This window comes from Coturnix japonica, chromosome 2, assembly GCF_054131305.1.
Source record: "Coturnix japonica strain WE chromosome 2, WE-NBRP24, whole genome shotgun sequence".
Lineage (NCBI taxonomy): Eukaryota > Metazoa > Chordata > Aves > Galliformes > Phasianidae > Coturnix > Coturnix japonica.
In genome coordinates this window covers 14,819,778-14,843,008 of record NC_140664.1, presented here as the reverse complement: position 1 = coordinate 14,843,008, position 23,231 = coordinate 14,819,778, and the positions used below count along the sequence as shown (strand labels likewise).

General features: G+C 35.2%; 1 protein-coding gene across 3 annotated transcripts in view; it reads right to left on the bottom strand.

The window, feature by feature from the left end:
- Positions 1-294: 294 nt before the first annotated feature.
- CSMD3 (CUB and Sushi multiple domains 3) overlaps positions 295-23,231 on the bottom strand; it is a 468,617-nt gene continuing 445,680 nt past the window's right edge. For all 3 annotated transcript variants that reach the window (XM_015856172.3, XM_015856173.3, XM_085537054.1), the window contains 8 exons: positions 20,689-20,800; positions 15,536-15,715; positions 12,596-12,661; positions 10,740-10,898; positions 6,415-6,527; positions 5,211-5,298; positions 3,563-3,698; positions 295-2,504 (listed from right to left, as the gene is read on the bottom strand). In XM_015856172.3, the coding sequence (XP_015711658.2) occupies positions 2,345-2,504; positions 3,563-3,698; positions 5,211-5,298; positions 6,415-6,527; positions 10,740-10,898; positions 12,596-12,661; positions 15,536-15,715; positions 20,689-20,800 (1,014 nt within the window). In that variant the 3' untranslated portion in view covers positions 295-2,344. The remainder of the gene's footprint in view (positions 2,505-3,562; positions 3,699-5,210; positions 5,299-6,414; positions 6,528-10,739; positions 10,899-12,595; positions 12,662-15,535; positions 15,716-20,688; positions 20,801-23,231) is intronic.

Genomic DNA, 23,231 nt, shown 5'->3' with positions numbered 1-23,231 from the left:
TCAACACTAAATTTTACTTTTTTCTTTTTCTTTTTTTTCTTTTTCCTCATAAAGTGAATTTTGTTCCCTCCTTTTTGAATAGTGAAGTTTTTGTTATAAATTCAAGTGAAGCAGGAAATTCATTTTAGTAAATACTTATGTGTGAAAGCAATCTATGTCTTGCCACTTCACCTAGAATTCACATGACGATTAAGAAAAACTGAATTTAAGCTTTTAAGACTTACAAAAAACCCAAATTATCAGTCTTCAAATCTGAAACAATCTTGAAGTTCATCTTCCAAAGAAGAAGCATGGTTAAAAAAAGCAATTGTCCATTTTTATTTTGTTTACATTGCACTGAAAATTTACATCATACTTTTACAAATCCTTTTTTTCATAAAAATATACTTCTTTACAAAAGTGTATGCATTAATATAAGAGGAGTAGCCAGTTGCAGAAGAAACATTTTAAACAATCTCAAATGTATTAACCTTAACGTTAATGAATGAATCATAGTTATTGCAGTCATTTGAATAAACAAGAATAAATAACAACCAATGGTATAAAATATAAAACAGCATCCTTTTAGTAGAATACAGTTTGACAGAGTTGTGTGAATAATCAAAACAAAATGTTGTAAAATGGTTCATAAGAAATTCATCAAACATTATAGAAATCCAAGCAGCAATCCTGGGTACAATGATTTTTTTGGTAGGCACTCTCTATTATGGTAATAAAAAGTTTAGATTTTCACAGAATTATTAATGTCTGAAAGGGACAATAACAGATAATTCACACTGGCTAACACAGCATTTGTGAGTCATGCTTTAAAGGGAAGACAATGACTTACATCAAATAAATTATTGAGTTGCCACTGATTAATTATTTTATGAAATAACTGTAAAATTAAAAACTACATTTCCTTGAAATGGTTCTGGAATGTCTAAAACTTGTATTTGAGAGCTGTAGAGTCTGAATTGTTCCTAAAATTAATGGATTGTTCCTAATAAAATCATGGCTTTATATATGAGTGTATATATATAAAATAGTTTCTCTTTCATTGCAGTATGGTAATATATTCAATTTTAAATCATTAACTGTAAGGATTTGTTTTCATAAACCATGGAGGTAAAATAGATATGAAAACACAGTATTTCCAAATTATAATTGCCTCTTGCCTTGTAGGTTTGAGCCAAAGTTTGCAGAAGTCTGTTAGGATCTTCCTAGCAACTTCATTGGGTTTTAACCATGCTCTATGCATGCATTTTGACAAAATGCTAAAGGAGTAAATTGACGTGATACAGCCTAATTTAACTAATTTAACTATGGGTTAAAAATGGACTTTTACAATTTTGACATATGAATTTGATTCCCAATGTTACTGTTAACTACATTTTTTAACTAGAAACATCATTAAATTATGTTTTGACATGGAAACTATAATAAAATGGTCACTGATTTTTGAATGGTCAACAGTAAGGAACATAGCCACGTGACATTGCTCAATTCATCCTAGCTTCTTGAATGAAAATTTTGTCTAATTACATGATTGACAAAAGTAAAGCAGAAACAGTTTTCCACTCTTACCATTTGTAGTGGGTTTTTTTGTAGAAACAGAAAAAAGGAGCTTGAGTTGAAACATGAAAAAGAAGGCATGAAGCACAAAAAGAAATTCATTAAATAAAAAACCTGACATTTGACATTTTTGTTTTGCTTCTGTGATATGAAAAGAGTAAGTTGTACTTGCTCATTTCTAAATAGTACCTTCTGAAGTTAAAAAGTTGTTCTGAAAGAAATGAAACACTAAACAGAATGAATAAATGAAAAAAAAAAAAGAAAAAAAAAGAAAAAGTACAAACTCATTAAAAAGATGAAGCATATGACTGTTAGAAAGATGTCAGTGACCTATTGTCTCCTGTAAGTATAGCTCTTATTTTCTATCTATATCTTTTATTTTTATTTTTAACCCATTCCCTTTATTATAATTTTTATAAAGCACAGAAGTACTGATAATGGATGCTCCTCCAATATATGCAAATACATTTTATGTTTTAGAATAACCTCCTTTTTTAAAAAAGCAAATAAACTGTGAGTTAGCACTCGTAGAGTGCAGCAGATTTTTCTGTAAAACTCTCCATGGTAAACACGAAGAAAATTTTTGATCCAGTTTATGAAAAACAAAATCAAAACAAAATAACCACAACCCATTATTGTCTATCATCCTCAGGAAAAGGTGACCAACTATATCCTGAAAAGTGTGCTTTATTTTTTTTTTTTTTAATTTTATTTTTTTCTAAATCAGTGAACTATGTGTGCACTGTGTTGTGTTTTTATTTTCAAACTTTGAAGACATATCATTACCACATTATACCATTGTGCAAACAGTGTTCAAGTTGGGGTCAAATCGTACCGCTTTCCCTTCCACAGACTTTGCATTTGTGTCATACATGGGGTTTTCAAAAGCAGCTTGTCCATTATTATTTTCATGTACAGAGCATCCTGTATATTGTGTTTTAGGTGCAGTCCTGTTAAAGAAAGACAGAGTATTCATAACTGCAGTATTCCATGCTGACATGACCTGGTTTAAAAATCTGAACAGAACTTAGCCCCCAGTTTCAATTAAGGTTGATATGTATAACACACACACACACACACACACACACATATATAGTATAACATCTATCTTAACAACTTGTGATGTAAAGTAATCAAACTGTAAAACATTTATGATTCATTTAAAAATGTATTCATTTGAAAAGTAAGCAAACAGCCCTAGAAAAGAAACATACTCGAATAATCATATAATATCTAGTTAAGAGTATAATGGAATCTAGTAAACATGGAATCATCCAGAGAAAGATTACTGATATTTCCTTTTTTCCCTCCAGATGCTCAATATATTTATTAAAAATCAATATATATCGACTTTATTTTTTACTAAAAACATTATCAAAATCTAATCCCTTGAAAACATTTCATATATATTGTGAAACAAAATGTATATTCTATTATAGACCACTGATGAATTATAAAGATAAGTAACTATAGCATACATTTAATATCAAATGTATAAATTTTACTCGAACATCTGCATTGTTTCACATTCTTATCTGTTCAAAATCAAGGTGTACCATGTGAAAATTATGGTACATGTTTTAAACTAATGTCACCCTTTAGTGTACATTACAGTTATAATTGTCAGGTTAACAGTAAGTGACCATTTTCACAATTAGTAGGCAATAATATGTTGTCTCAATAGCATAAAAAAATAGCAAAACGCTTAGACTAACAAAACTGAGAAGGCTGTGGTGGTTGCATAACTATATGTGAACTAATGATTGAGATGCAGAAACACTTCCATAATAAAACCTTTCACTGCTATAATACTTGCATATACTCACAAGCCAATAAACAGAAAAGGTATTAAAATAAATTACTCAATTATTATTCACAAATGAATAGGTATAGAAAAGGAAGAAATTAACACATGCATATTTTGCAAACATTTTATCATTTTGCTCAAATTTTATTATAATACAAACTAAAAAATAAATTAATAAGAAATTCTATATATGTAATTTACCTTTGTTTATAAAGATAAAAGCCAAAACCAGCAAATATGAGGGCAAAAAAAGGCACCAGAATAGCGATTGCCACTGAACTACTATTTGTACCATGTGGTTGATTAGAAGAATTTGAACCTTCAGATATGTTAAGACCTAAAAGGAATAAGAAGATAAAACAGGTAATGTAAAATATGGCTATATTCCTGACATCTATTACTCCATAATATTAAGAATTCAAGAAACATCTTGTGATTGGATTACCATAATGTGTTCACCTGCATACATACAGATGTAGGCTGAGACCACCTAGAAAGTAAATGTAGTGTGGTAAAACATATACTAATTAATAAACACATGCAAAACAATACATGTACTATAAGATATTATTTTACTATTTAATTATGTATGTCAGTCAAGGTTTTGATGTTATTACTATACATTAATGTACTGTATTACAAGAAGTCAAATGTAGAATAACCCAAGTGTTAGACTGATCATATTACTGATTATATTTGCATATATCTGAAGGAATAAATACTGCATGTGTCAAGCAAAAATGATTTACAGGAAAGTCTAAATCACTCAAAGAGTCAAAAGAAAAATTAATCATGTTGATTTTTAGCTGCTGCTATTGATACACAAAGTAAAAAAGTCAGGAAAAATCATGGAGAGCTAAAGCCATATATGGATGAAAAAATAACAAGATCTGCTGCACAGTAGAGGAGTGCATAAATTACTAGGTCATCTACAAAGTCAAAATATACACTTTCTAATGTGAAGAAGGGAATACCAATGCAGCTTCAAAGATAGTTTCTAAGCTTTGAACTAGATTTTGTAAGAATTGCATACATTAATATTTTCTGACTTCCTAGGTCTTGCAAGGCAATATCTAGAAATTAACAAAGCAAAACAAACAAGCAGGCATCCAGCAAATTACCAATATACTAAAATACAGGAAAATTGCATGTTGTGATGAAAACTGGGAGCAGTATAAGCATTTTGTTAAGGTGAAAACATTTTTTTGTGTGTATTCTTTTGCATGAAATAATGAAGTAGCAAACATATTTAACAAGATCTGCTCAGTGGCTGTAAATCTATCCATAATTTGAATGTGGTTGCTGACTGCTTCATTGAATTGATTACCAACTTCATTAACCACAAGTTGTACTTCTAAAGAAATTAAAAATGAGCAAAACATTCTGTTTCTACAATATATAAACCAATAAATAACCTTCAATACGTTAAACAATCTTGAAACTATCAAATAAAAGAAAAAAAAAACCAAAAAACAACTGAAAATTAAATGAAGAAGTAAAATTTTCCTAAGAATTTACCAAAACTTCTTTGCCAGTGCACTACTGCATTGTAATTTTTGCTAGCTTTAAAATATTTTGAGGCAGGTGATGAAGAGAAAGCCCTCTTTGTATACTAATTTAATTGAAATGTTTCGCAGTGAAGATATTTCTAATTTTTTTAAATAATTTCCATATGAAAATACAATGAAAATAAATATAAAGCAATGCATTTCACTATTCATAATTAACATTATGAAAAAAGTATAGTTTACTTTTATGTTAGACATTCATTAATACCTTCCAGCATATTCAAGAATTAAGACAGTATATTGATTTATGGACTGGCATAAACTTAGCATTTAACAAATACCTAATCTTTGAAGTCCAAATTGCCCATAATCTTTACCCTGGATGAACCCCTGAAAAACATACGTAGCTCCATCAGGTTCAGCAGAAACCTGAAAGTACAAACAAACACACAAACAAACAAACAAAAACAGCCCAGTGAATTAAATGTAAAAAACTTGTTGCAAGTAATAAGTATCTACTTGGAAATGATTACTAATATTTCTCTTTCTTACCCGTAATTCAATGAATAAATTTCAAAACAGAACAGAGCTGCTAAGGGCACAACTTAAGTCATACTCGCTTATGATGATCTCTACTGATTATTATCTCAAAATTTTATTTTGAAAAACCAATAAAAAATAAAGTTTCTGGCACTTCAAGATATCAGTAGTTTTATGTATAAAATAAATAATAACTACCCAATTTCTTAGGAAGTACATGGCAAAATTTATATAATCTTAAGGAAGCAAGTATTCAGGTTTTAACAGTCATTTCTATTGGAAGATAGTTTATATGTTACTGTGCAGTATTCCTTCTGGTAACTACTTAGTTATATAGATTTAGTCCAAAATATTGAATACTTAGAATACTGAATGATACTCCTAATATTGAACTGGTATATTGACTTGCAAAAGGGAGAAAAGAGTTGTGATCCTATGAATAACTTTCTTACTAGGGCTAAATACATTCTTAAGTAATATAATTTATTTATTTTATTTTATTTTATTTTATTTTTTTTTTCCCAATTCATAGACAATTCCTTTTTTGGATAGTTTCTGGGTATAAATTCAGTAATACCAAGGCAATTTTCTACAAAAAAAAAAAAAAAATAATAATAATAATAATTAAAAAAATCCCATAGTCATTCAAATAAGAGCAATAGATGAATAGTATATGGTACATAGCTAACAAACACAACTGTACTGTGTACTTATGTACATTTAGTTTATACCCAAATTTATTGCATTTACACCTCATAAGCTAGTTAATGCGTGTACATAACAAAGGAGTTTAGCCCTTTTACCAGTCTATTAATAATGTATGGATGCCTATTTCTGTACTTTTCCTCAAACCAGTCTCCTAGAATTTACAATGAATTTTTCATTTCATTTAATGCATCAGTATCACTAATAAGATTATATCTGACGTATTTCAGTATTTTTGGTACCAGCATGACTTCAAATAAAAAACTTGCTTTCTGTCTTTTGTAGCAGAAATATACTCACAAAACCATCCATAGCCCATTTTTCTTCTTTCAACTGGCTCACAGATGTATGAGATGGTGCTTTAATGAGATATATGTGGAGCATGAGTCGAGCTTCCTGGCTTTTATACACTCCTGTAGAACAGAGTTTTTAAAATTCATATTTGCATTGAGTGAAGAAAATATTTCATTGTTAATAATAAGCACTTAATCTGTTGCTTTAAATATGGAAAACAGGAAGAAGTAGCATTTTCAATAACATTTAATTTTAGCAAGATACATTATTTTGTGATTTATTTTTTTATTGCACAATTTCAATAGTAATTGTTTTTATTTTAGTCTGAAGTGAGAAGGGAACTCCTATTCTTATACACAGAACAGTTACGGTTAACAAGCCTTAGATAGAACATGCCTTTACAGCAGCTTGATAGAAGAACACCGTTCTGAATAAGAAAGTGTGTTTTAAAAAAGTATCTTTTAAAATTTGCAATTTAGTGATCATGTAAAGAATGTGACGTGGGAGCACACACATATAAAATTTTCCCATAAGCTTATGTTAAATTTAAAATTACTAAATTTTTACAGATTTTACAAATGGTTTTCCATCAGTCAGAATTTCAACACAATATCTTCCAGACAATTACAAGACTTGTATATGTTTATTTACTTTGTATGTATAATTACTTGCTTCGTTTTAATTAATTTAGAAGAAATATTTATAATCTATGTAAGACTGTTGATGTAAGGAAAATAATATAATAAACTTATTGAGCTAATCTTCCATTAGAAAGATGTTGGTCAATACAAAACATATAGCTGACTTGTTTGTTTGTTTGTTTTTTGTGTTTTTTTGTTTGTTTTTTTAACCAATAATATCAGTTAAGGGTTTAGAAAATTTAAGTTTTAGGGAGAAAATGTTTCTGGTATGATCACTTCCTTTCTGTGAAGGCACTGAAATTATTGTTCCAATTGTAGAAGCTAACAAGAGCTAAAAACCTTAATAGAAAGAAAACTGAAGCCAAAACCATGGAAAAACAACAATTTTCTTTTCACCTCCAAAAACTGCCACCAAGCTGAAACTAAAATTCACTCATTAATTGTACAGAACTGATGTCATACTGAAATGAATTTATCTTCTCCAAGTCACTGAACACAGCTGCATGAACACTGACTTTTATTCTGCCCCAGCTTTCTCCTACCATTTTAATGCACATAGACTAACAAATGTTGATGATTTCACACTGTATTTAGTAAGAATGTCATAGCTAAATATTATTTTTATTTTTTAATTAAGGAACACTCCAGTAATATAGCAGTTCTCTTAGTTTTGTTCATTTCCTATTTTTTGAATTTGTTGAAATTCTGTTATGTGAATGTGAACTAAAGACAGTGTTGAGATGTAAACTTGCTGTCGAGGCAAAGAATACATAGCAAGCTGTATGAAACCACTATCTATCACAGTAGTTGGATAGAAATAAGATCTTTTGAGAAGGTACTTGGTGAATTCATAATGCTAAGGTAGAAAAGTAAGAATGCTGACACACAAAACACACACAAACACAGAACTTATTATTGGACCCTAGTGCTGGAAAGGGAAGAGAGTAGAAGAATTTTCCAGCTACAACATAACATTTTGTATACAGGGTCAGAATAAAATAGCAATTTCATTGGGAAAAATTGAATGCAAAGAAGAAAAAATAATTTAAAAGATAGTCACCACTGTCTTATTGACTGCTAATCTGAGAAAAACAAAATGTTCTGAAATGGAAAAGAGGCACCTGTACACACCACAGCTAAGCCATTTATCTTTGTCCTTTGTATTAGGACTTACTGTAGGCTTGTATTATAGACTGTGGCAAGAGGTAGGGACATCAAATATTCAATTCAGGCTAAGATGAAAATTTCCTACCTCACTTCAGAAGCATCAATATAAGATATGGTAATGAAATTGTTTCTTATTTACATGCCTAAAATCACAGTTCCTCTTTCCATGCTAAGAATAGGTGATTGTTGTATAGGAGGTATGAGATAAGAAAGCAGACTTTTGTAGTAACACAGCACTGAGTTCAAATTAACTTGAGTCTGCTCTCATGTTTTCAGGACTTCATTAACATCAAATAATAGTTTAGAACTTGGACAGTGTTCCTCCAGACAACACTTGGAACTTAAGGTAAATGAATCACAAGTCATGAATGAATATATTGCATATGTGTACTTCTGGAAATACTTGCATAAGGCTGAGGGCTTTGGTGTCTGTACATGAGCACAAACATACATACACTCAACAAAAATATAGAGAAAAACTTTCCCATAAGCCAAGGCAGCTTTGCAGATTTCCAGTGACTGATTCACTAGCATTTCTCAGTGAAAAACCGATATGCTACTTCAGATCTGGCAACTTGTTCTTCAGTGTAAAAAAGAGTGATCCAAATTAATAAGAGCTGTGCATTTATCATCTCTTAATTCCCATAACAGCATTGCTGTTTTCACTTGCATTAATATGATCAAGTGAACATGCCCATTTTCCAACCTGTGACAGGCACATATATGATAATCACATGAAGCATACATGTCAAAATAAAAGAAGTAAAAAAAAAAAAAAAAAAAAGGAATAATAAAAAAAAAGAGCATACAAAACAAGGAGTGCTGCAGTAGGAAGAGAACTAGCTACCATTTTGGATAACCACAAGTTGGTTAACCACAATAACCATCAATTCCTTGGCATCTATGTGTTTCTCATCCAAACATGCAACCCTGACCCTAAGATATTCTTTCAATAACTCAGTTTTTTACCTGTAAAATAGGTAGAAAAACAATATTAATTACCTGATAAAATGTGCAGTGCTTGAATGTAGAGCAGAAATAGGTATTTGTCATAATTACATTTGTGTCCAACTACGAAAATACTTTGATTTAGAGGAGGAGGAGTTTTTGAGTGCAGAAAAAAAACCACCATTTTTAAGCTTTACAAATCCTAATAATGTGAAACACTGTATCTGCCAGTATCCTTATGGAAATTACATGGCAGAAACTAAACAGGCATCACACAGCAGATTAAATTTGCAGTCAAGACAAATATGGTTAAAAATCAGAAAATACTTTGTGAAACAGTCTATCTATGGCCCATCAAGAGGGATTCTCAAAGGACACGTACAAAATATTTTCACCAGACAAACTCAGTGATAAAAATTCACTGCTTGAGATAGTAGAAACTGAGAACTAAACAAATACATGGCCTTTCTGGCCCACTACATTCTTCCCATAGACAACCCCTAGCAGAAGCACATGTGCTGAACTTCTTCCTCTCCCAAAGGCTTAATGGCCTATTGCAATTTTCCTTGCTAACACCTCTGAAAAATAATAGTGAAAAAAGGGTCCCTAAATGACGAATAAGATTAAAACCAGCAGATCTAGCCTACACATAACTGCAATTTAGATTTTTTAGTCCCTTGTATAGAGGGTCTCAAATGGATAGTATGTTTTCAAGAAACTAATTTTTGAGGGATAATATTAAAATTTTTATTTTATGTTATCCACATCACTGTGGTATAACTTGCTATTTCTGTGACATGACAGGTCCATTGCCTGTGTGGATGTTGTTTCAGTGTAGAAATTAAAGGAGTCTGAAAAACAAACAAATAAAAACAACTTATAAACCCAAATAATTTTACAGCCTCCTTGTTTGCCTTCTTATCCTTGGATGATCTTCTAGGTTTTTCCAACGTTGATAATTCTGTGATTCTGTGATTATCAAGCCATATCTGTAGTTTCTGCTGATGCTTTAGAGCAATTACTCTGCCCAGCATGGGCAACAGAATGGCATAAAACAATATTGTAACCAGGAACTTCTGCAGAAACCGCAGCATGAAGGTCAGCATAAACTGTCATCTCCCCTTTTTCTCTGTATTCTTTAAATATCAATCCTTGGTCAACACATTGCTTATTAATAGGCTGATGTAGGAAAAATAAATCTGTCATTTCAGACTTAATAGAATATGTGGAATAGTAATGTAAAAACACAAAATATAAAAGGAAAACAAATGAGAATTAGAAAAAAAAAATTCTTTCACTTCTCATTTCCCATTAAGTACAAACCTACTAAAATGCTGGGAAAACTAAAGAAAAAGGTAGAATAATTTCTTCCTTTGAAAGGGAACTGAACTAGTATGAAAATTTCTTTGATAAGCAAAGACAGTTTCGAGCAGATGTTAAAAATTAATAATGTGTGTTATGAATTAGAAGAGAACTGATGCACATGAGGCAAAAAACAAACAAAACCCAGCAACTACAACAAAACAAACAAACAATAAGAACCACAAACCGAAATTAGCTTTTCTTATCCCATACCTGAAAGCAGCAATTCCATGTTGCTGTTTGTAAGAGTTGCATTTACTCTTCCTGAAGTTGCATTAAAACTGGTGACTGTCAAAGTCATGGGCTGCTTCTTGCTTTTGTAGTTGTAAGATCCTTTCCATATGTAATTTTGGGCAAATACATCATCAGGAACTATACAGAATCAAACATGTTTCAATACATATTGCAATATTTAGTGCTTATGAAGTCAAACATCCAAAAACAATCTTATAAACACAAACATTTTATCTACTCTCTCCTCTTAGAATCATAGAGTCATAGATGATTTGAATTGATGAGATTCTTAAAGATAATCTTATTCAACTGTCTTGCCATGTTCAGGGGCACTTCCCACTAAATCAGTTTGTCCAAAGCTCCATCCAGCCTAGCCTGGATCCAGTATGGAGCATCCTTCCAGGGATGAAGTATCCCAAGCTTCTTGGGGCAGCTGTTCCAGTGCCTCATCAACCTCACTGTGAAGATTTTCTGCCTTATACCTAACTTAAACCCATCCTTTTTAGTTTAATATCATTACTCCTTCTCCTCTACTTTCTGGTACAGTTGCTCCCCATCTTTCGTATACTTTCCCTTTAAATATTGGAAGGCTGCTGTAAGGTCTCTCAAGAGCCGTCTCTTCTTCAGGCTAAATAATCTTAGTTTGTCTTCATAGGAGAGATGCTGCAACACTCTGGTGATTTTCATGGTCCTCCTCTGGACCTGCTGTATCTAACAGGTCCATGTGTTTCTCATGCTGGTTGTCCCAGAGCTAAACACAGTGCTCTACAGGGGATTTCATGGAAATGGAGGAATGGTGGGGAATCACTTCCCTCAACTTGCTAGCTACAGTTCTTTTCATGCAGTTTAGAATATTTGCGGCTTTTTGGGCTGCAAGTGCACATTGCCGACCCATGTTTAGTTGTTAGTCCACTAATATCTATAATTCCGTTAAGAAAAATCTTTATATATAAGCATAAAAGTCCAGTTTAAACATTTATGAAAATAATGTATTTATTAAAAACAAACAAAAAAAACCCACAAAAACAAACAAAAAAAAAACCCGCACAAAAACAACAACAACAACAAACCAAAACAAAATACAGATATACTTTCACTTTCTTCTTTCCTCAAATATGAAGATGTCAAGTACGAAAATGAAACCAACTCCACAAAATCTAATTTAGTGTCTATAATTAAAAGATCAGATTACCCTCACTGCAGAATATTATATGCCAGCACAGACAGGCAGGAACACATAGTTACAATTAAATTTTGCAAAAATTGACTTCTATTTAAGTAATAAAATCCCTGTAAACATATTTAAATGACACTACAAGATTATAAACAACTTTTTTTATTATGTAGTCATATTTCATTTAATGAAATATATATATAGAGAGAGAGAGAAGCTTTGTTTTGTATTCAAATGCTTAAAAAAAGAAGGGGAAAAAAAAAAAAAAAAAAAGAGAGAGAGATCATAGACCACAGGGAGAATAAATGCATTAGATTTATAGATGTAATTTAGCCATTATCCGCTTGGTTAATGAGTAATTTAAGTTATGCAACTGTATACTTCAAAAGAAATATGTTGCCTATGTAGCATAACAGATATATGGAAATCTTTGAAGTCTTAACATGAGATACCATTTAAACTATGAAACTGAAAGTTCCTTGGGACAACTTTACTACAGCTTCTAAAGGCAAGATATCAAACTTAGCCCTATAACAAATCATGAATATTTAAAATCAGCTCTTTCATTATTTGAAGTCACTCATACTGAATTTACAGCTTTGTGTTTGTGTGTGCATTGGCATCTTGTGTCTTATAAGCATACAAGAATACAACTATTTACCACTTAGTTTGGGACTTGGCGTTCCCAAAGCTGGTCTGGGATCCTTCACCAATATTTTGGAACCAGCTGTTTTAAAAGAATGAATGACACACAAATTAGTTACTCATAAACTAGGAAAAAACATTTCCATGCTACATTTTACTTATTACAAAGAATATGATATGATGTTTCAAATTCCAAACACAAATAAGATTTCAGTCTTCAGACTTAGTATCAGAGGGGCACATGCCCACTGATTTATTCTTCTTGCATATTTCCTTAAGTTACGTGGATGCTAGCAAATCCTTTGTAGTGCTTTTGCTTCAGAATCCATATATCAGAATTCATTCTTGGACCGGGTATCTAATAATCTAAGGCAAGCTGAATGGTTTAAATATTAAATATAATATACATATACTATGTGTGTGTACATACATTTATAAATGTATACATACAGATATTTAAACAAACATACACAGTTATCCACATAAGATAGCACTGTGTATGCTGCTTTGACTGGATGCAATGCAACACCAAAGTGAGAGGATTTATAACCAGTGCATTTTATATCATGTTCCTCTCCAGGACTTAATTATCTTCAACACTGCTGAGAGAAATACCTTTTGTTCAGGACTGTTAAAACAAAGATACATGCTTAAGCTCTTAAAAATGGAGATAATCACTATTTCTTCAAAGAATAACATCAGAAAGAAAGAAATTAAGTGGTCCACAACTGCTCAGATGATGCCGAGCACTAGAAGTTAGACCTGAATTTCAGCTCTTTACTGCCTAAAACAGATAGTCATCCACCACTGAAGGTGGAGAAGTGCCTTTTCCTGCAAGTGAAGCTGTTTTATTTCATAGAAATAAAGAAGACACATAATACTGTCTTCTAGTGCAGGATACTCTTGCTACACTTGGCTCCATTCTTTGCTCCAGTGGTTATTTTGGATTATTTTGGATCTCAGTTTGGAACACAATCCTCTCTGTCTAATTCAGTAGGGATCACTGACAATATCTGGAGTGTTAAGAATAACTTTTAGCTTATTACAGAAGTCCTGCTCTTTTATATAAACTAAAGCTAGCAAGCAGCAAGGGCAGGTGGGCTGAATTAAATATGAATTTCTCGCGACCTGATGGTTGTTGTTAAGACTGATTGATAAATGTCTAACTTCCTTTCTCTTTTAAAAGAAACTTGCTGAACTTCACTGAATATGGCTGTTCAACATTAACCACTTTTTTTGTTTGTTTTGGTTTTTGATTGCATCAAACTCAGGTTTTCAAAAGGCTTTAATATAACAGCTTTGAGTTCATCAGCCTTGTCAAGGTGAGATCATTTTTAGTAAACTTCAGATCTGAGATAATTAAATACAAGACCAAAACTAAAACATATTATCTATGGAGTTAAATTTTCTTAATTTTATTAAGTAGGACTTTAAATACTGCAATTTTGCATTTAAAAGTACAAATCCAAATCCTGCTTAAATTCTCCTAAGTATATATATATTTTTTTAATCTAAACTCCAAGTTTTTAATTCCTTTTCATCCTTTTCCAAGTCATATTTGTAACGTTCACCATCACATGTGAACACTGTCTTCCCACTTCTGTAGGAGAGATGTTTCATCCATCTATGTAATAGGCAAGATGGAAAATATTTAGGAGACATTTTACTTTATCTCATTAGAGTTAATACTTTACAATTTGTCACTTATTGGCATTTTTTACCACTGCTGAAGAGCAAGAAACTAGGTAAGAGATCCTGAAAATTTTGCATTTTGACAAAATTTCCCCAAGACATTGAGAAAGAATGGTCTGAAAAAGTGGAAACACTAATAGTTAGCAATGAAAATTAAAGGAAAATAAATAAATTCTTCTAAATTCCTAAAAATTTCTTAAATCAGATAGACGGTTAATATTATTTGTTTCAGTATCATCAAGAGAAAATTGTTGGATCAAAATACAACCTGTGAATCACATTTGGCCTGCCATAACATTTCCTGAACACTAATGAAGTCATGGGCTTCAGTTTGATTCTTAATGCTTTCCCAAAGCTCTGTTCTGTTCTCCCCCATCACTTGCCTGGCATATAACGCCAGGACACCTGCTTTTTAGTAACAGAGAATATTCACTTCCTGTGAAGCAAATTCCCCTTCCAAGAGGCAGCATTTGGTTATACAGCCTATATGTCTCTCTAGGAGCCCTTGGGATAACCACATATGAAACATTATGTATGAGTAATCAGTTATTTAATTATTCAATTATTCAGGAACTGGAATTGCAAATAGTTGCTATACTTGTGGGTTTCTTATTACACATAAAAAAAATACCATTCTTGTAATGATTTTACAATGAGAATTTTCATGCCAAAATATGCACAAAAAACAAAAACAAACAAAAAACAACAAAACACATCATAAAAAAAATAGAGTTTGGGAAAACCAAAGTAAATACTTCTTTTCTTTGTGAATAGTAAACAATAAACCCTTTTTATCCTTTTTAAACCCTATTTCATTCCATGTAATAACTAAGACCTCTACTTACACTTCTGTAAGCACCCTTCTCTAATGCAACAATCTTAGCTGTTTTGCAGCTGATGCAGTCTCCTACAATAAACTCACCCTTGTCTAGGCTTAATATGCATGTGCAAAAACATTCAGGTTCTTATTCCACTAAACCTATCAGAATGTAGCCTACACCTGACTCAGTCAGGAGTTTAAACACAGGCGTTAACCTGGACACCAATATTTTATAATTTTATCTGCAATTCACAACTCTGAGCATGCAAATGAAACATAAACAGATGAAAACATTTTTCCCATTAAACATGATTGACAATGGCTTATAGCTATTCTTTTAGATATTTGTCCTCTTAGTTCCTTCCTCACCTTATTAGGCAGCAAGTAAAGAATACTGCTGAAATGTAATAGGTGACAGCTGCAACAGGAAACAGAAGAGGTTACCTTCACAAACTGGAACTTTCCCAGTCCACGTGCCATCAGATCTGCAGGCTCTATGCTCTGATCCTCCTGCCAGGAAGAAGCCTGGCTGACAAGTGTAAATCAATGTATAGCCGAGTGAGGGGAGATCCATTCCTGCAACATTTGCATGAGATGGTGTTTCTGGTTGTTTACAGCTGTGAGCTGCAAAGAAAAGATAAAAAAAACCCTTCAGTCAAAACAATGAAAAAATAATCTATGCTCACTCTGACAGGTAAGTAATAAGGGAAAAAGCTTCAATAAAAGTAACACATAAATATATCTTTTCTTAATTAAGTTCCTGCAGAGACTATAAATGGTTGCACTGAGGCTACAAATAAATACAATCTTGAAAATGGCCCTTTCACCATCAAGGGACCCAATGTGCACCCATGCACATTTAAAATTGTTTGAAAATTGTTTGTCTGCATACTTAAACACAAAAAACACACACCTTACTATATTAAAAAGCAATCCTGGCTATGTGATTTAAGATCACAGAATCACAGAATTGTAGGGGTTGGAAGGGACCTCTAGAGATCATCAAGTCCAACCCCCCTGCCAAAGCAGGCTCCCTACACCATGTCACACAGGTAGGCGTCCAGGAGGGTCTTAAATATCTCCAGAGAAGGAGACTCCACCACCTCCCTGGGCAGCCTGTTCCAGTGCTTCATCACCCTCACTGTAAAGAAGTTCTTCCGCACATTCGTGCAGAACTTCCTATGCTGTACTTTCATCCCATTACCCCTAGTCCTATCCCCACGCACTACTGAAAACAGACCAGCCTCACCACTATGGCTCCCACACCTCTGGTATTTATAAACCTGGATCAAGTCCCCTCTCAGCCTTCTTTTTTCAAGGCTAAACAGACCCCATTCCCTAAGTCTCTCCTCGTAGGGGAGATGCTCCAGGCCCTTCACCATCTTAGTGGCCCTCCGCTGGACTCTTTCCAAGAGATCCCTGTCTTTTTTGTACTGGGGAGCCCAGAACTGGACACAGTATTCCAGATGAGGCCTCACCAGGGCAGAGTAGAGGGGGAGGATCACCTCCTTTGACCTGCTGGACACGCTCTTTTTAACACACCCCAGTATGCCATTGGCTTTTTTGGCTACAAGGGCACACTGCTGGCTCATGGTCAATCTGTCGTCCACCAGGATGCCCAGGTCCCTCTCTGCAGAGCTCCTCTCCAGCAGGTCTTCCCCCAGCCTGTACTGGTGCATGTAATTATTTATAAGCAGGTGCAAGATTGTACACTTGCTTTTGTTAAACCTCATCCGGTTTCTTACTGCCCAGCTCTCCAGCCTGTCCAAGTCTCGCTGAATGGCAGCACAGCCTTCAGTCGTGTCAGCCAATCCTCCCAACTTCATGTCATCAGCAAACTTGCTGGGGGTGGTCACTATCCCTTCATCAAGGTCGTTGATGAAGATGTTGAACAAGACCGGACCCAGTACAGACCCCTGGGGGACGCCGCTAGTTACAGGCCTCCAGCCAGACACCACACCACCAACAACAACCCTCTGCACTCTGCCAGTCAGCCAATTCTCAACCCTCTTCACCATCCACTCATCTATCCCATACTTCCTCAGCTTTGTTATAAGGATGTCATGGGGGACAGTATCAAAAGCCTTACTGAAATCAAGGTAGACTGTATCTACCGCTCTCCCCCTGTCCACCCAGCTAGTGACATCTTCATAAAAGGCCACCAGGTTGGTTGAACATGACTTCCCCTTGGTGAACCCATGCTGGGTACTCCTGATAACCTCCTTATCACCCAGTTGTCTGGAGATGGCATCCAGCACAAGCTGTTCCATCACCTTCCCTGGGACAGAGGTGAGGCTGACTGGCCTTTAGTTACCCGGGTCTTCCTTCTTGCCCTTTTTGAAGACTGGAGTGACATTGGCCATCCTCCAGTCTTCAGGCACCTCGCCAGTTCTCCAAGACCTCTGAAAGATTACAGAGAGCGGCTCAGCAATGACCTCCTCCAGCTCTCTCAGCACCCATGGATGCACCCCATCAGGTCCCATAGATTTATGGACCTTAATGTTTCCTAGGCACTCACAGACCACCTCTTCCCTGACTAAAGGGAAATCTCCCATTCCCTGGACTCTCTCATCAACCTCCAGGGTCCGGGATTCCTGAGGGAGAGCCCTTTCACTAAAGACAGAAGCAAAGAAGGTGTTCAGTATTTCCGCCTTCTCAGCATCCCCTGTTACCGGAGCACCCCCCTCACCTAGTATGGGGCCCACATTCCCCCTAGCCTTCCTTTTGCTGTTAACGTATTTTAAAAAGCCTTTTTTATTATTCTTTATCTCCTTAGCTAGATTCAACTCCAGGTGGGCTTTGGCCTTCCTGGTCGCATCTCTGCACTCCCTGACTACATTCTTGTATTGTTCCCAAGTGGTCAAACCCTTTTTCCACATATCATGTACTTTTTTCTTTCTGTGGAGCTTGCACATGAGCTCCTTACTCATCCACGCAGGTCTCCTTGCACCTTTTCCCGATTTCTTAGTCACAGGGATGCACCGATCCTGAGCTTGGAAGAAGAGCCATTTAAACGTTAACCAGCTCTCACAGGTCCCCTTGCCTTCTAGCACCCTGACCCATGGGATAGCCCCAAGTAGGTCCTAAAGGAGATAAAAGTTGGCTCTCCTAAAGTCCAGGGTAGCAATCCTAGTTTTTGCTTTGCTTCCTGCACTCAGGATCTCAAACTCCACCATCTCATGGTCACTACATCCCAAGCTGCCCCCAACTTTTACTTCCTTAACAAGTCCTTCCTTATTGGTGAGAATCAGGTCCAGCAACGCCCCACCCCACGTCGGTTCCTCTACCACCTGCATCAGGAAGTTATCTTCAATGCACTGCAATAATTGTCTGGACCAAGCATGCCTGGCCATGTTGGTCGTCCAGCAAATATCTGGATAATTGAAATCCCCCATAAGTAACAGTGCTTGGGAGCGTGACGCTACTTCCAGTTGCTTATGGAAGGCCTCATCAACCACCTCCTCCTGATCAGGAGGCCTGTAGTACACACCCACAACAGTGTCCCCTTTGCCAGCCTGGCCCTTGATTCTCACCCACAAGCTCTCGACTTCTACATTACTCTCCCCCAGGTGGAGTTCAATACATACTATCTGCTCTCTCACATAAAGAGCAACTCCACCACCCCACCTTGCCAGCCGATCTTTCCTAAAAAGCACACAGCCTTCCATGACAACATTCCAGTCATGCGAGCTGTCCCACCATGTCTCCATGATGGCAATGAGATCATGGCCATGCGACCGCACGCAGACACCAATTCTTCCTGTTTATTCCCCATGCTTCGTGCATTGGTATACAGGCACTTGAGAGAGGCAGCATTTCCCCACCCCTCTCCACGCCTTTTAACTCCATTGTCTGCACCCAGTGAACTCTGCTTTAAGTCTTGAACAGCCGCCTCAGACCCAGCAGCCCTTGTTTTGTCCCCTTCCCCCATCCTACCTAGTTTAAACACCTGTCAATAAGTCCTGACAATTCCTCAGCTAGAACCCTCTTACCCCTTTGAGACAGGCTACTTCTGTCTGCAGCTGTCATGCCAGGAGCCCCATGATCAAAAAAAGCAAGACTCCTATGTCTGCACCAACTCTAACAATTTGTTTAAGAGGTGGGTTTTTAGGCCCAACTCAGTTTCCCTCCCTGCCACTGAAGGTACAGATGCAATAACCACTTGCACACCTCTTCCTTTGATTACCCGCCCCAGTCCCCTGAAATCATCTTTGATAGCCTTCAGGCTTTTTTTACTAACTTCTTCACTGCCAGCCTGAACTATCAGTAGGGGATAGTAGTCAGAAGGGCAGATCAGTCTGGGAAGTCTCCCAGCAACGTCCCTGACCCGTGCCCTGGGGAGGGAGCACACCTCCCTGCGGGTAGGGTTGGGCCGGAATATAGGGCCTTCCATTCCTCGCAGAAGGGAGTCACCTATGACGACTACCCTTCTATCCTTCCATGTCAAAGAAGTTTTGAGGCGCGGTTGTGTTCGCCTTCCCCGAGGCAACCTCACAGGTGGGGCTGCTTCCACATCCAATACCCATATAGCATTAAATAACAGGAAATAAATGGGTCACTTTGGAAAATACTATGTAGGTCACTGCAGTTATCATAGTTAAGGCAAAAATTTAAATATCAGGGACAAAAATTAATTACTAATACTAATCTTGTGAAAACTCTTTTACATCCTTCACAATGAGTGTCTGAGAGATTTGTGTTATCTCAAAGACAGCATACCTCCATACCTCCAGAGTATGGCAGAGCCACTGATTTGCTGTTTATTTAGGGGGAGCACTAGCACCAAATGGAACACTAATGCTGCTTTCTTCTGTGGATACAGTCAGCATACACTGACAGTATTCCTTAAGATCAGACCTTCTAAGGTGACACTGTTTCCAGAAAAACACAGATGGCTTGCTGAAGAGCTAGAAAGATTAACTGTGATGCTGAAATGTGAAAGATCTAAGAAATGAAATTGTCTGCAATTAAGATTATCTTTATTTCAAATTCTACAAATTACAATTACAAAACCCTTTTCCCTGTCTCCTCCCACCCTCCCTTCCTCTCCCCCTCCCCCCCCAACCTTCTTAAAATACCCTGACTAATACCCCAATTACAGTTAGTAAACTGGTAGTGAAAACTCTTTGCCAGATCTGATTGCAACTATCCAATCCTGTACAAAATAGACTGATGTAGGGATTTCCTTCATAGACTGTTCTCATCACTTCCTCTTCCTAACTCCTTGCACATTCCTCATTGAAACAGATGAGCTCTCTTAGACAGAAACTTATTTTCGGCATCCCTCTGGTCAACTGAAGGGCTATCTCTTTGAAATGGATCAGATTTAAAATGACCCAGTACACTGATATTGTGATTATTTTTCTTTGCTTTACAAATCTCATCAGACTATTGGAGAAAAATTTGCTTACTCAAAAAATTTAATTTCTCATTTTTATCTACTGTAAAATAGTAATGAAAATTTATATTAAATAAAAGTTAGCTATATATGAAAATAAGTTAACTTCATAAAAATACTTCAGTAACTAAGTAACCAATGAATAAACAAATAATTTTAGCATTAATAGAAATACTTATTCCATCTATCAATTACTTACGTATACATTCTGGCTGAATTCCACTCCATGTAAGATCAGGAAGGCAAGTTCTTGTTGTTGATCCATGGAGAAGATGTCCTTTCTTACACTGGAACTGAACAATATTTCCCACCTGTTGAAAAGTAAAAAGTCCGATATATTGTTAAAAAGACAAAATACTCCTTCACATAATAAGCACTTGACAAAGTATGACACTCTTTCTGTAGAAAGACATTCTTTCTATAGCATTTTGATATGAGATAAACAATTGCTTCATTTTCATTAGAAGACTCCCACAGCGTGGAATTATCTGTGGAATAGAATCAAATTCTTGAGTCCTGTGGTATCTCTCCTTACTGTGTCTTCCCAGCTCTGAACTTCCTCTACCACATAAAAGAGAAAACAGCCAGCTATAAAATCTTGCAGTACAGCAGGGAAGCCACAGAACTCTAATAGGCTGTGCTTTGTGGAATAGTGTATGTATCCAGATGCTATAATGAGAAATATTTCATTAGAATGCACAAGGGCTGATCAACAATGCTATATCATCATGCTCCAGTATATATAATGTCTCTACAATACTTGCTTTTTTTTTTTTTTTTTTTTTTTTTAAAATCAGAAGAGATTGGATGATGTTCTCAGATATATGTTTTAATGATTATTTAATTGTGTACAGAGCCAAGACTTGATGATCCCCTGCGAGTCTCTTCCAATCCAGGATATTCTATGGCTCTAGCTACCAAATGGTAAGGTTCATTTGCTAGCATTCTCTAATTTTCCAAAAATAAAAATAAAATTCTGGGTATTGTGGCCACCTGTTACAACAGTACTTCTTCTATCCAAAAGAGTAACTACTCACTAAACCATTTTCCTTATTTCCTCTTACTGTTTTAAATAAAGCAGCAGCAACAACAGCAACAACGATGACAACAACAAAATTCCATGCAAATGGAGTTTAACTGTGTTATCGTTGTCAGACAAACATAAGTCTCCAAAAAAGCATCAATACTATATTAGTTGACCTAGTGATTAAGGTCTTTTTAGAACTTCAGCCATGCTTTTCAAAATTAGCTTAATGAATAAATAAAGGAATGGATCTCCCCGTTAATAAAATAATAATAATAAAACAATCATAATAATAGGGAAAAAAAAAAAAAAAGCTACAAGTAACAAGTAATTGTTTTCCAAAGTAGAGCTACTTTGTTTGTTTGTTTGTTTGTGTGTGTGTGTGTGTGGTCAGTTTTACAGAGCTGTCATACTAAAGGCACCAGGTGGCGCTATAATATAGTGTTATATGTACTAAAATCCCAAGTCTTGAGATGATGTACAGAATAGGTGGAGTCTTTATCCACTATCTTCTCTGACTTTAGAAAGGAACTACTCTGTGTACTCTGTGTGTAACAGTGTTTTTTGTCAGTCCTGGGTGGAAGGAAAATTTCCTTTCATATTGTTTGATTTTCCCTGTTCCACAGCTGTTTTTTCTATAACATTTTCTATGGACTGGATATTCAAACAACCAACACCAGTAAATTTTTGTATTTTTAAGTACCAAAAGATTATATATTTGATGTTTCCTAACACAGCAGAATGAGAAAAGTAAATCCATACATATCAAACTGCAGCCACTTATTAATAGGATAGCAGTCTATATGAATTATGAATGAAAAATAATGTCATAATTACATATAACACATAATGATTTCCTTAATGTTTCTTACTTTATATACAAGAATAAAATTTATTTCTAATCAACATAAATTAATTCAGTTTCAGCTCTTTTTTTGGTCTTCAGTTTACCAAAGAACATGCAGATATTCCAAGAAGCTTCTCTGTCCCCAGCAATTCATGTCAGAGGACTAAGATGCCAAGAGGATTGTTTTAGTTTCAGCTGTTATGGAATTTTTTTCTTCAGAGTGTCTAGCATGATGTTGTGTTTTGGTTCTAAGAGAAAAACAATGTTGATAATGCATCAATGTTTATAGTTGCTGCTAAGCAGTGTTGTGTAGAACCAAGGCCATTCTCATCTAGGTCCCAAGGAGCTGGGAGGGAACAGAACCAAGACAGCTGACTTCAACTGGCCAAAGGGATATTCCATACCTTGACATCATTTGGAAGGACTTTTGAAGGAAGTGAGGATTCATCTTGCTTTCTTTTGCTTACTAAGGGGGCTAGCTTGGCAACATCAGGGGGTGATGAGCAATTGCTTCTGCACTCATTATATACATTCATATATATGACTATTATCTTTTTCTATATTCTCAGTAAACAGTTTGGCGCTGAGCCACCTGATGGGTTAAACCACAACAGGAATGACTGTCCTTTCTTTTCAGTGACTGTTAATGCTATTTTTAAATGAAAAAAATCATACCTCATTAAATTTTTGCTATATCTGTAGTCTGGTAGGCCAGTAACACAGTATTGCTGTAATCAGTAATGTAATAATTACTGTGCAGAGACTTGACAGGCTTCCTTTCTCTGAGCTTGTCTTGACCTGTTTGGAGCCTTTTTTGTTTATTTTGATTTAGCAGTAACATCAATTTTTCATTTGATCATGTAGTTGTAAC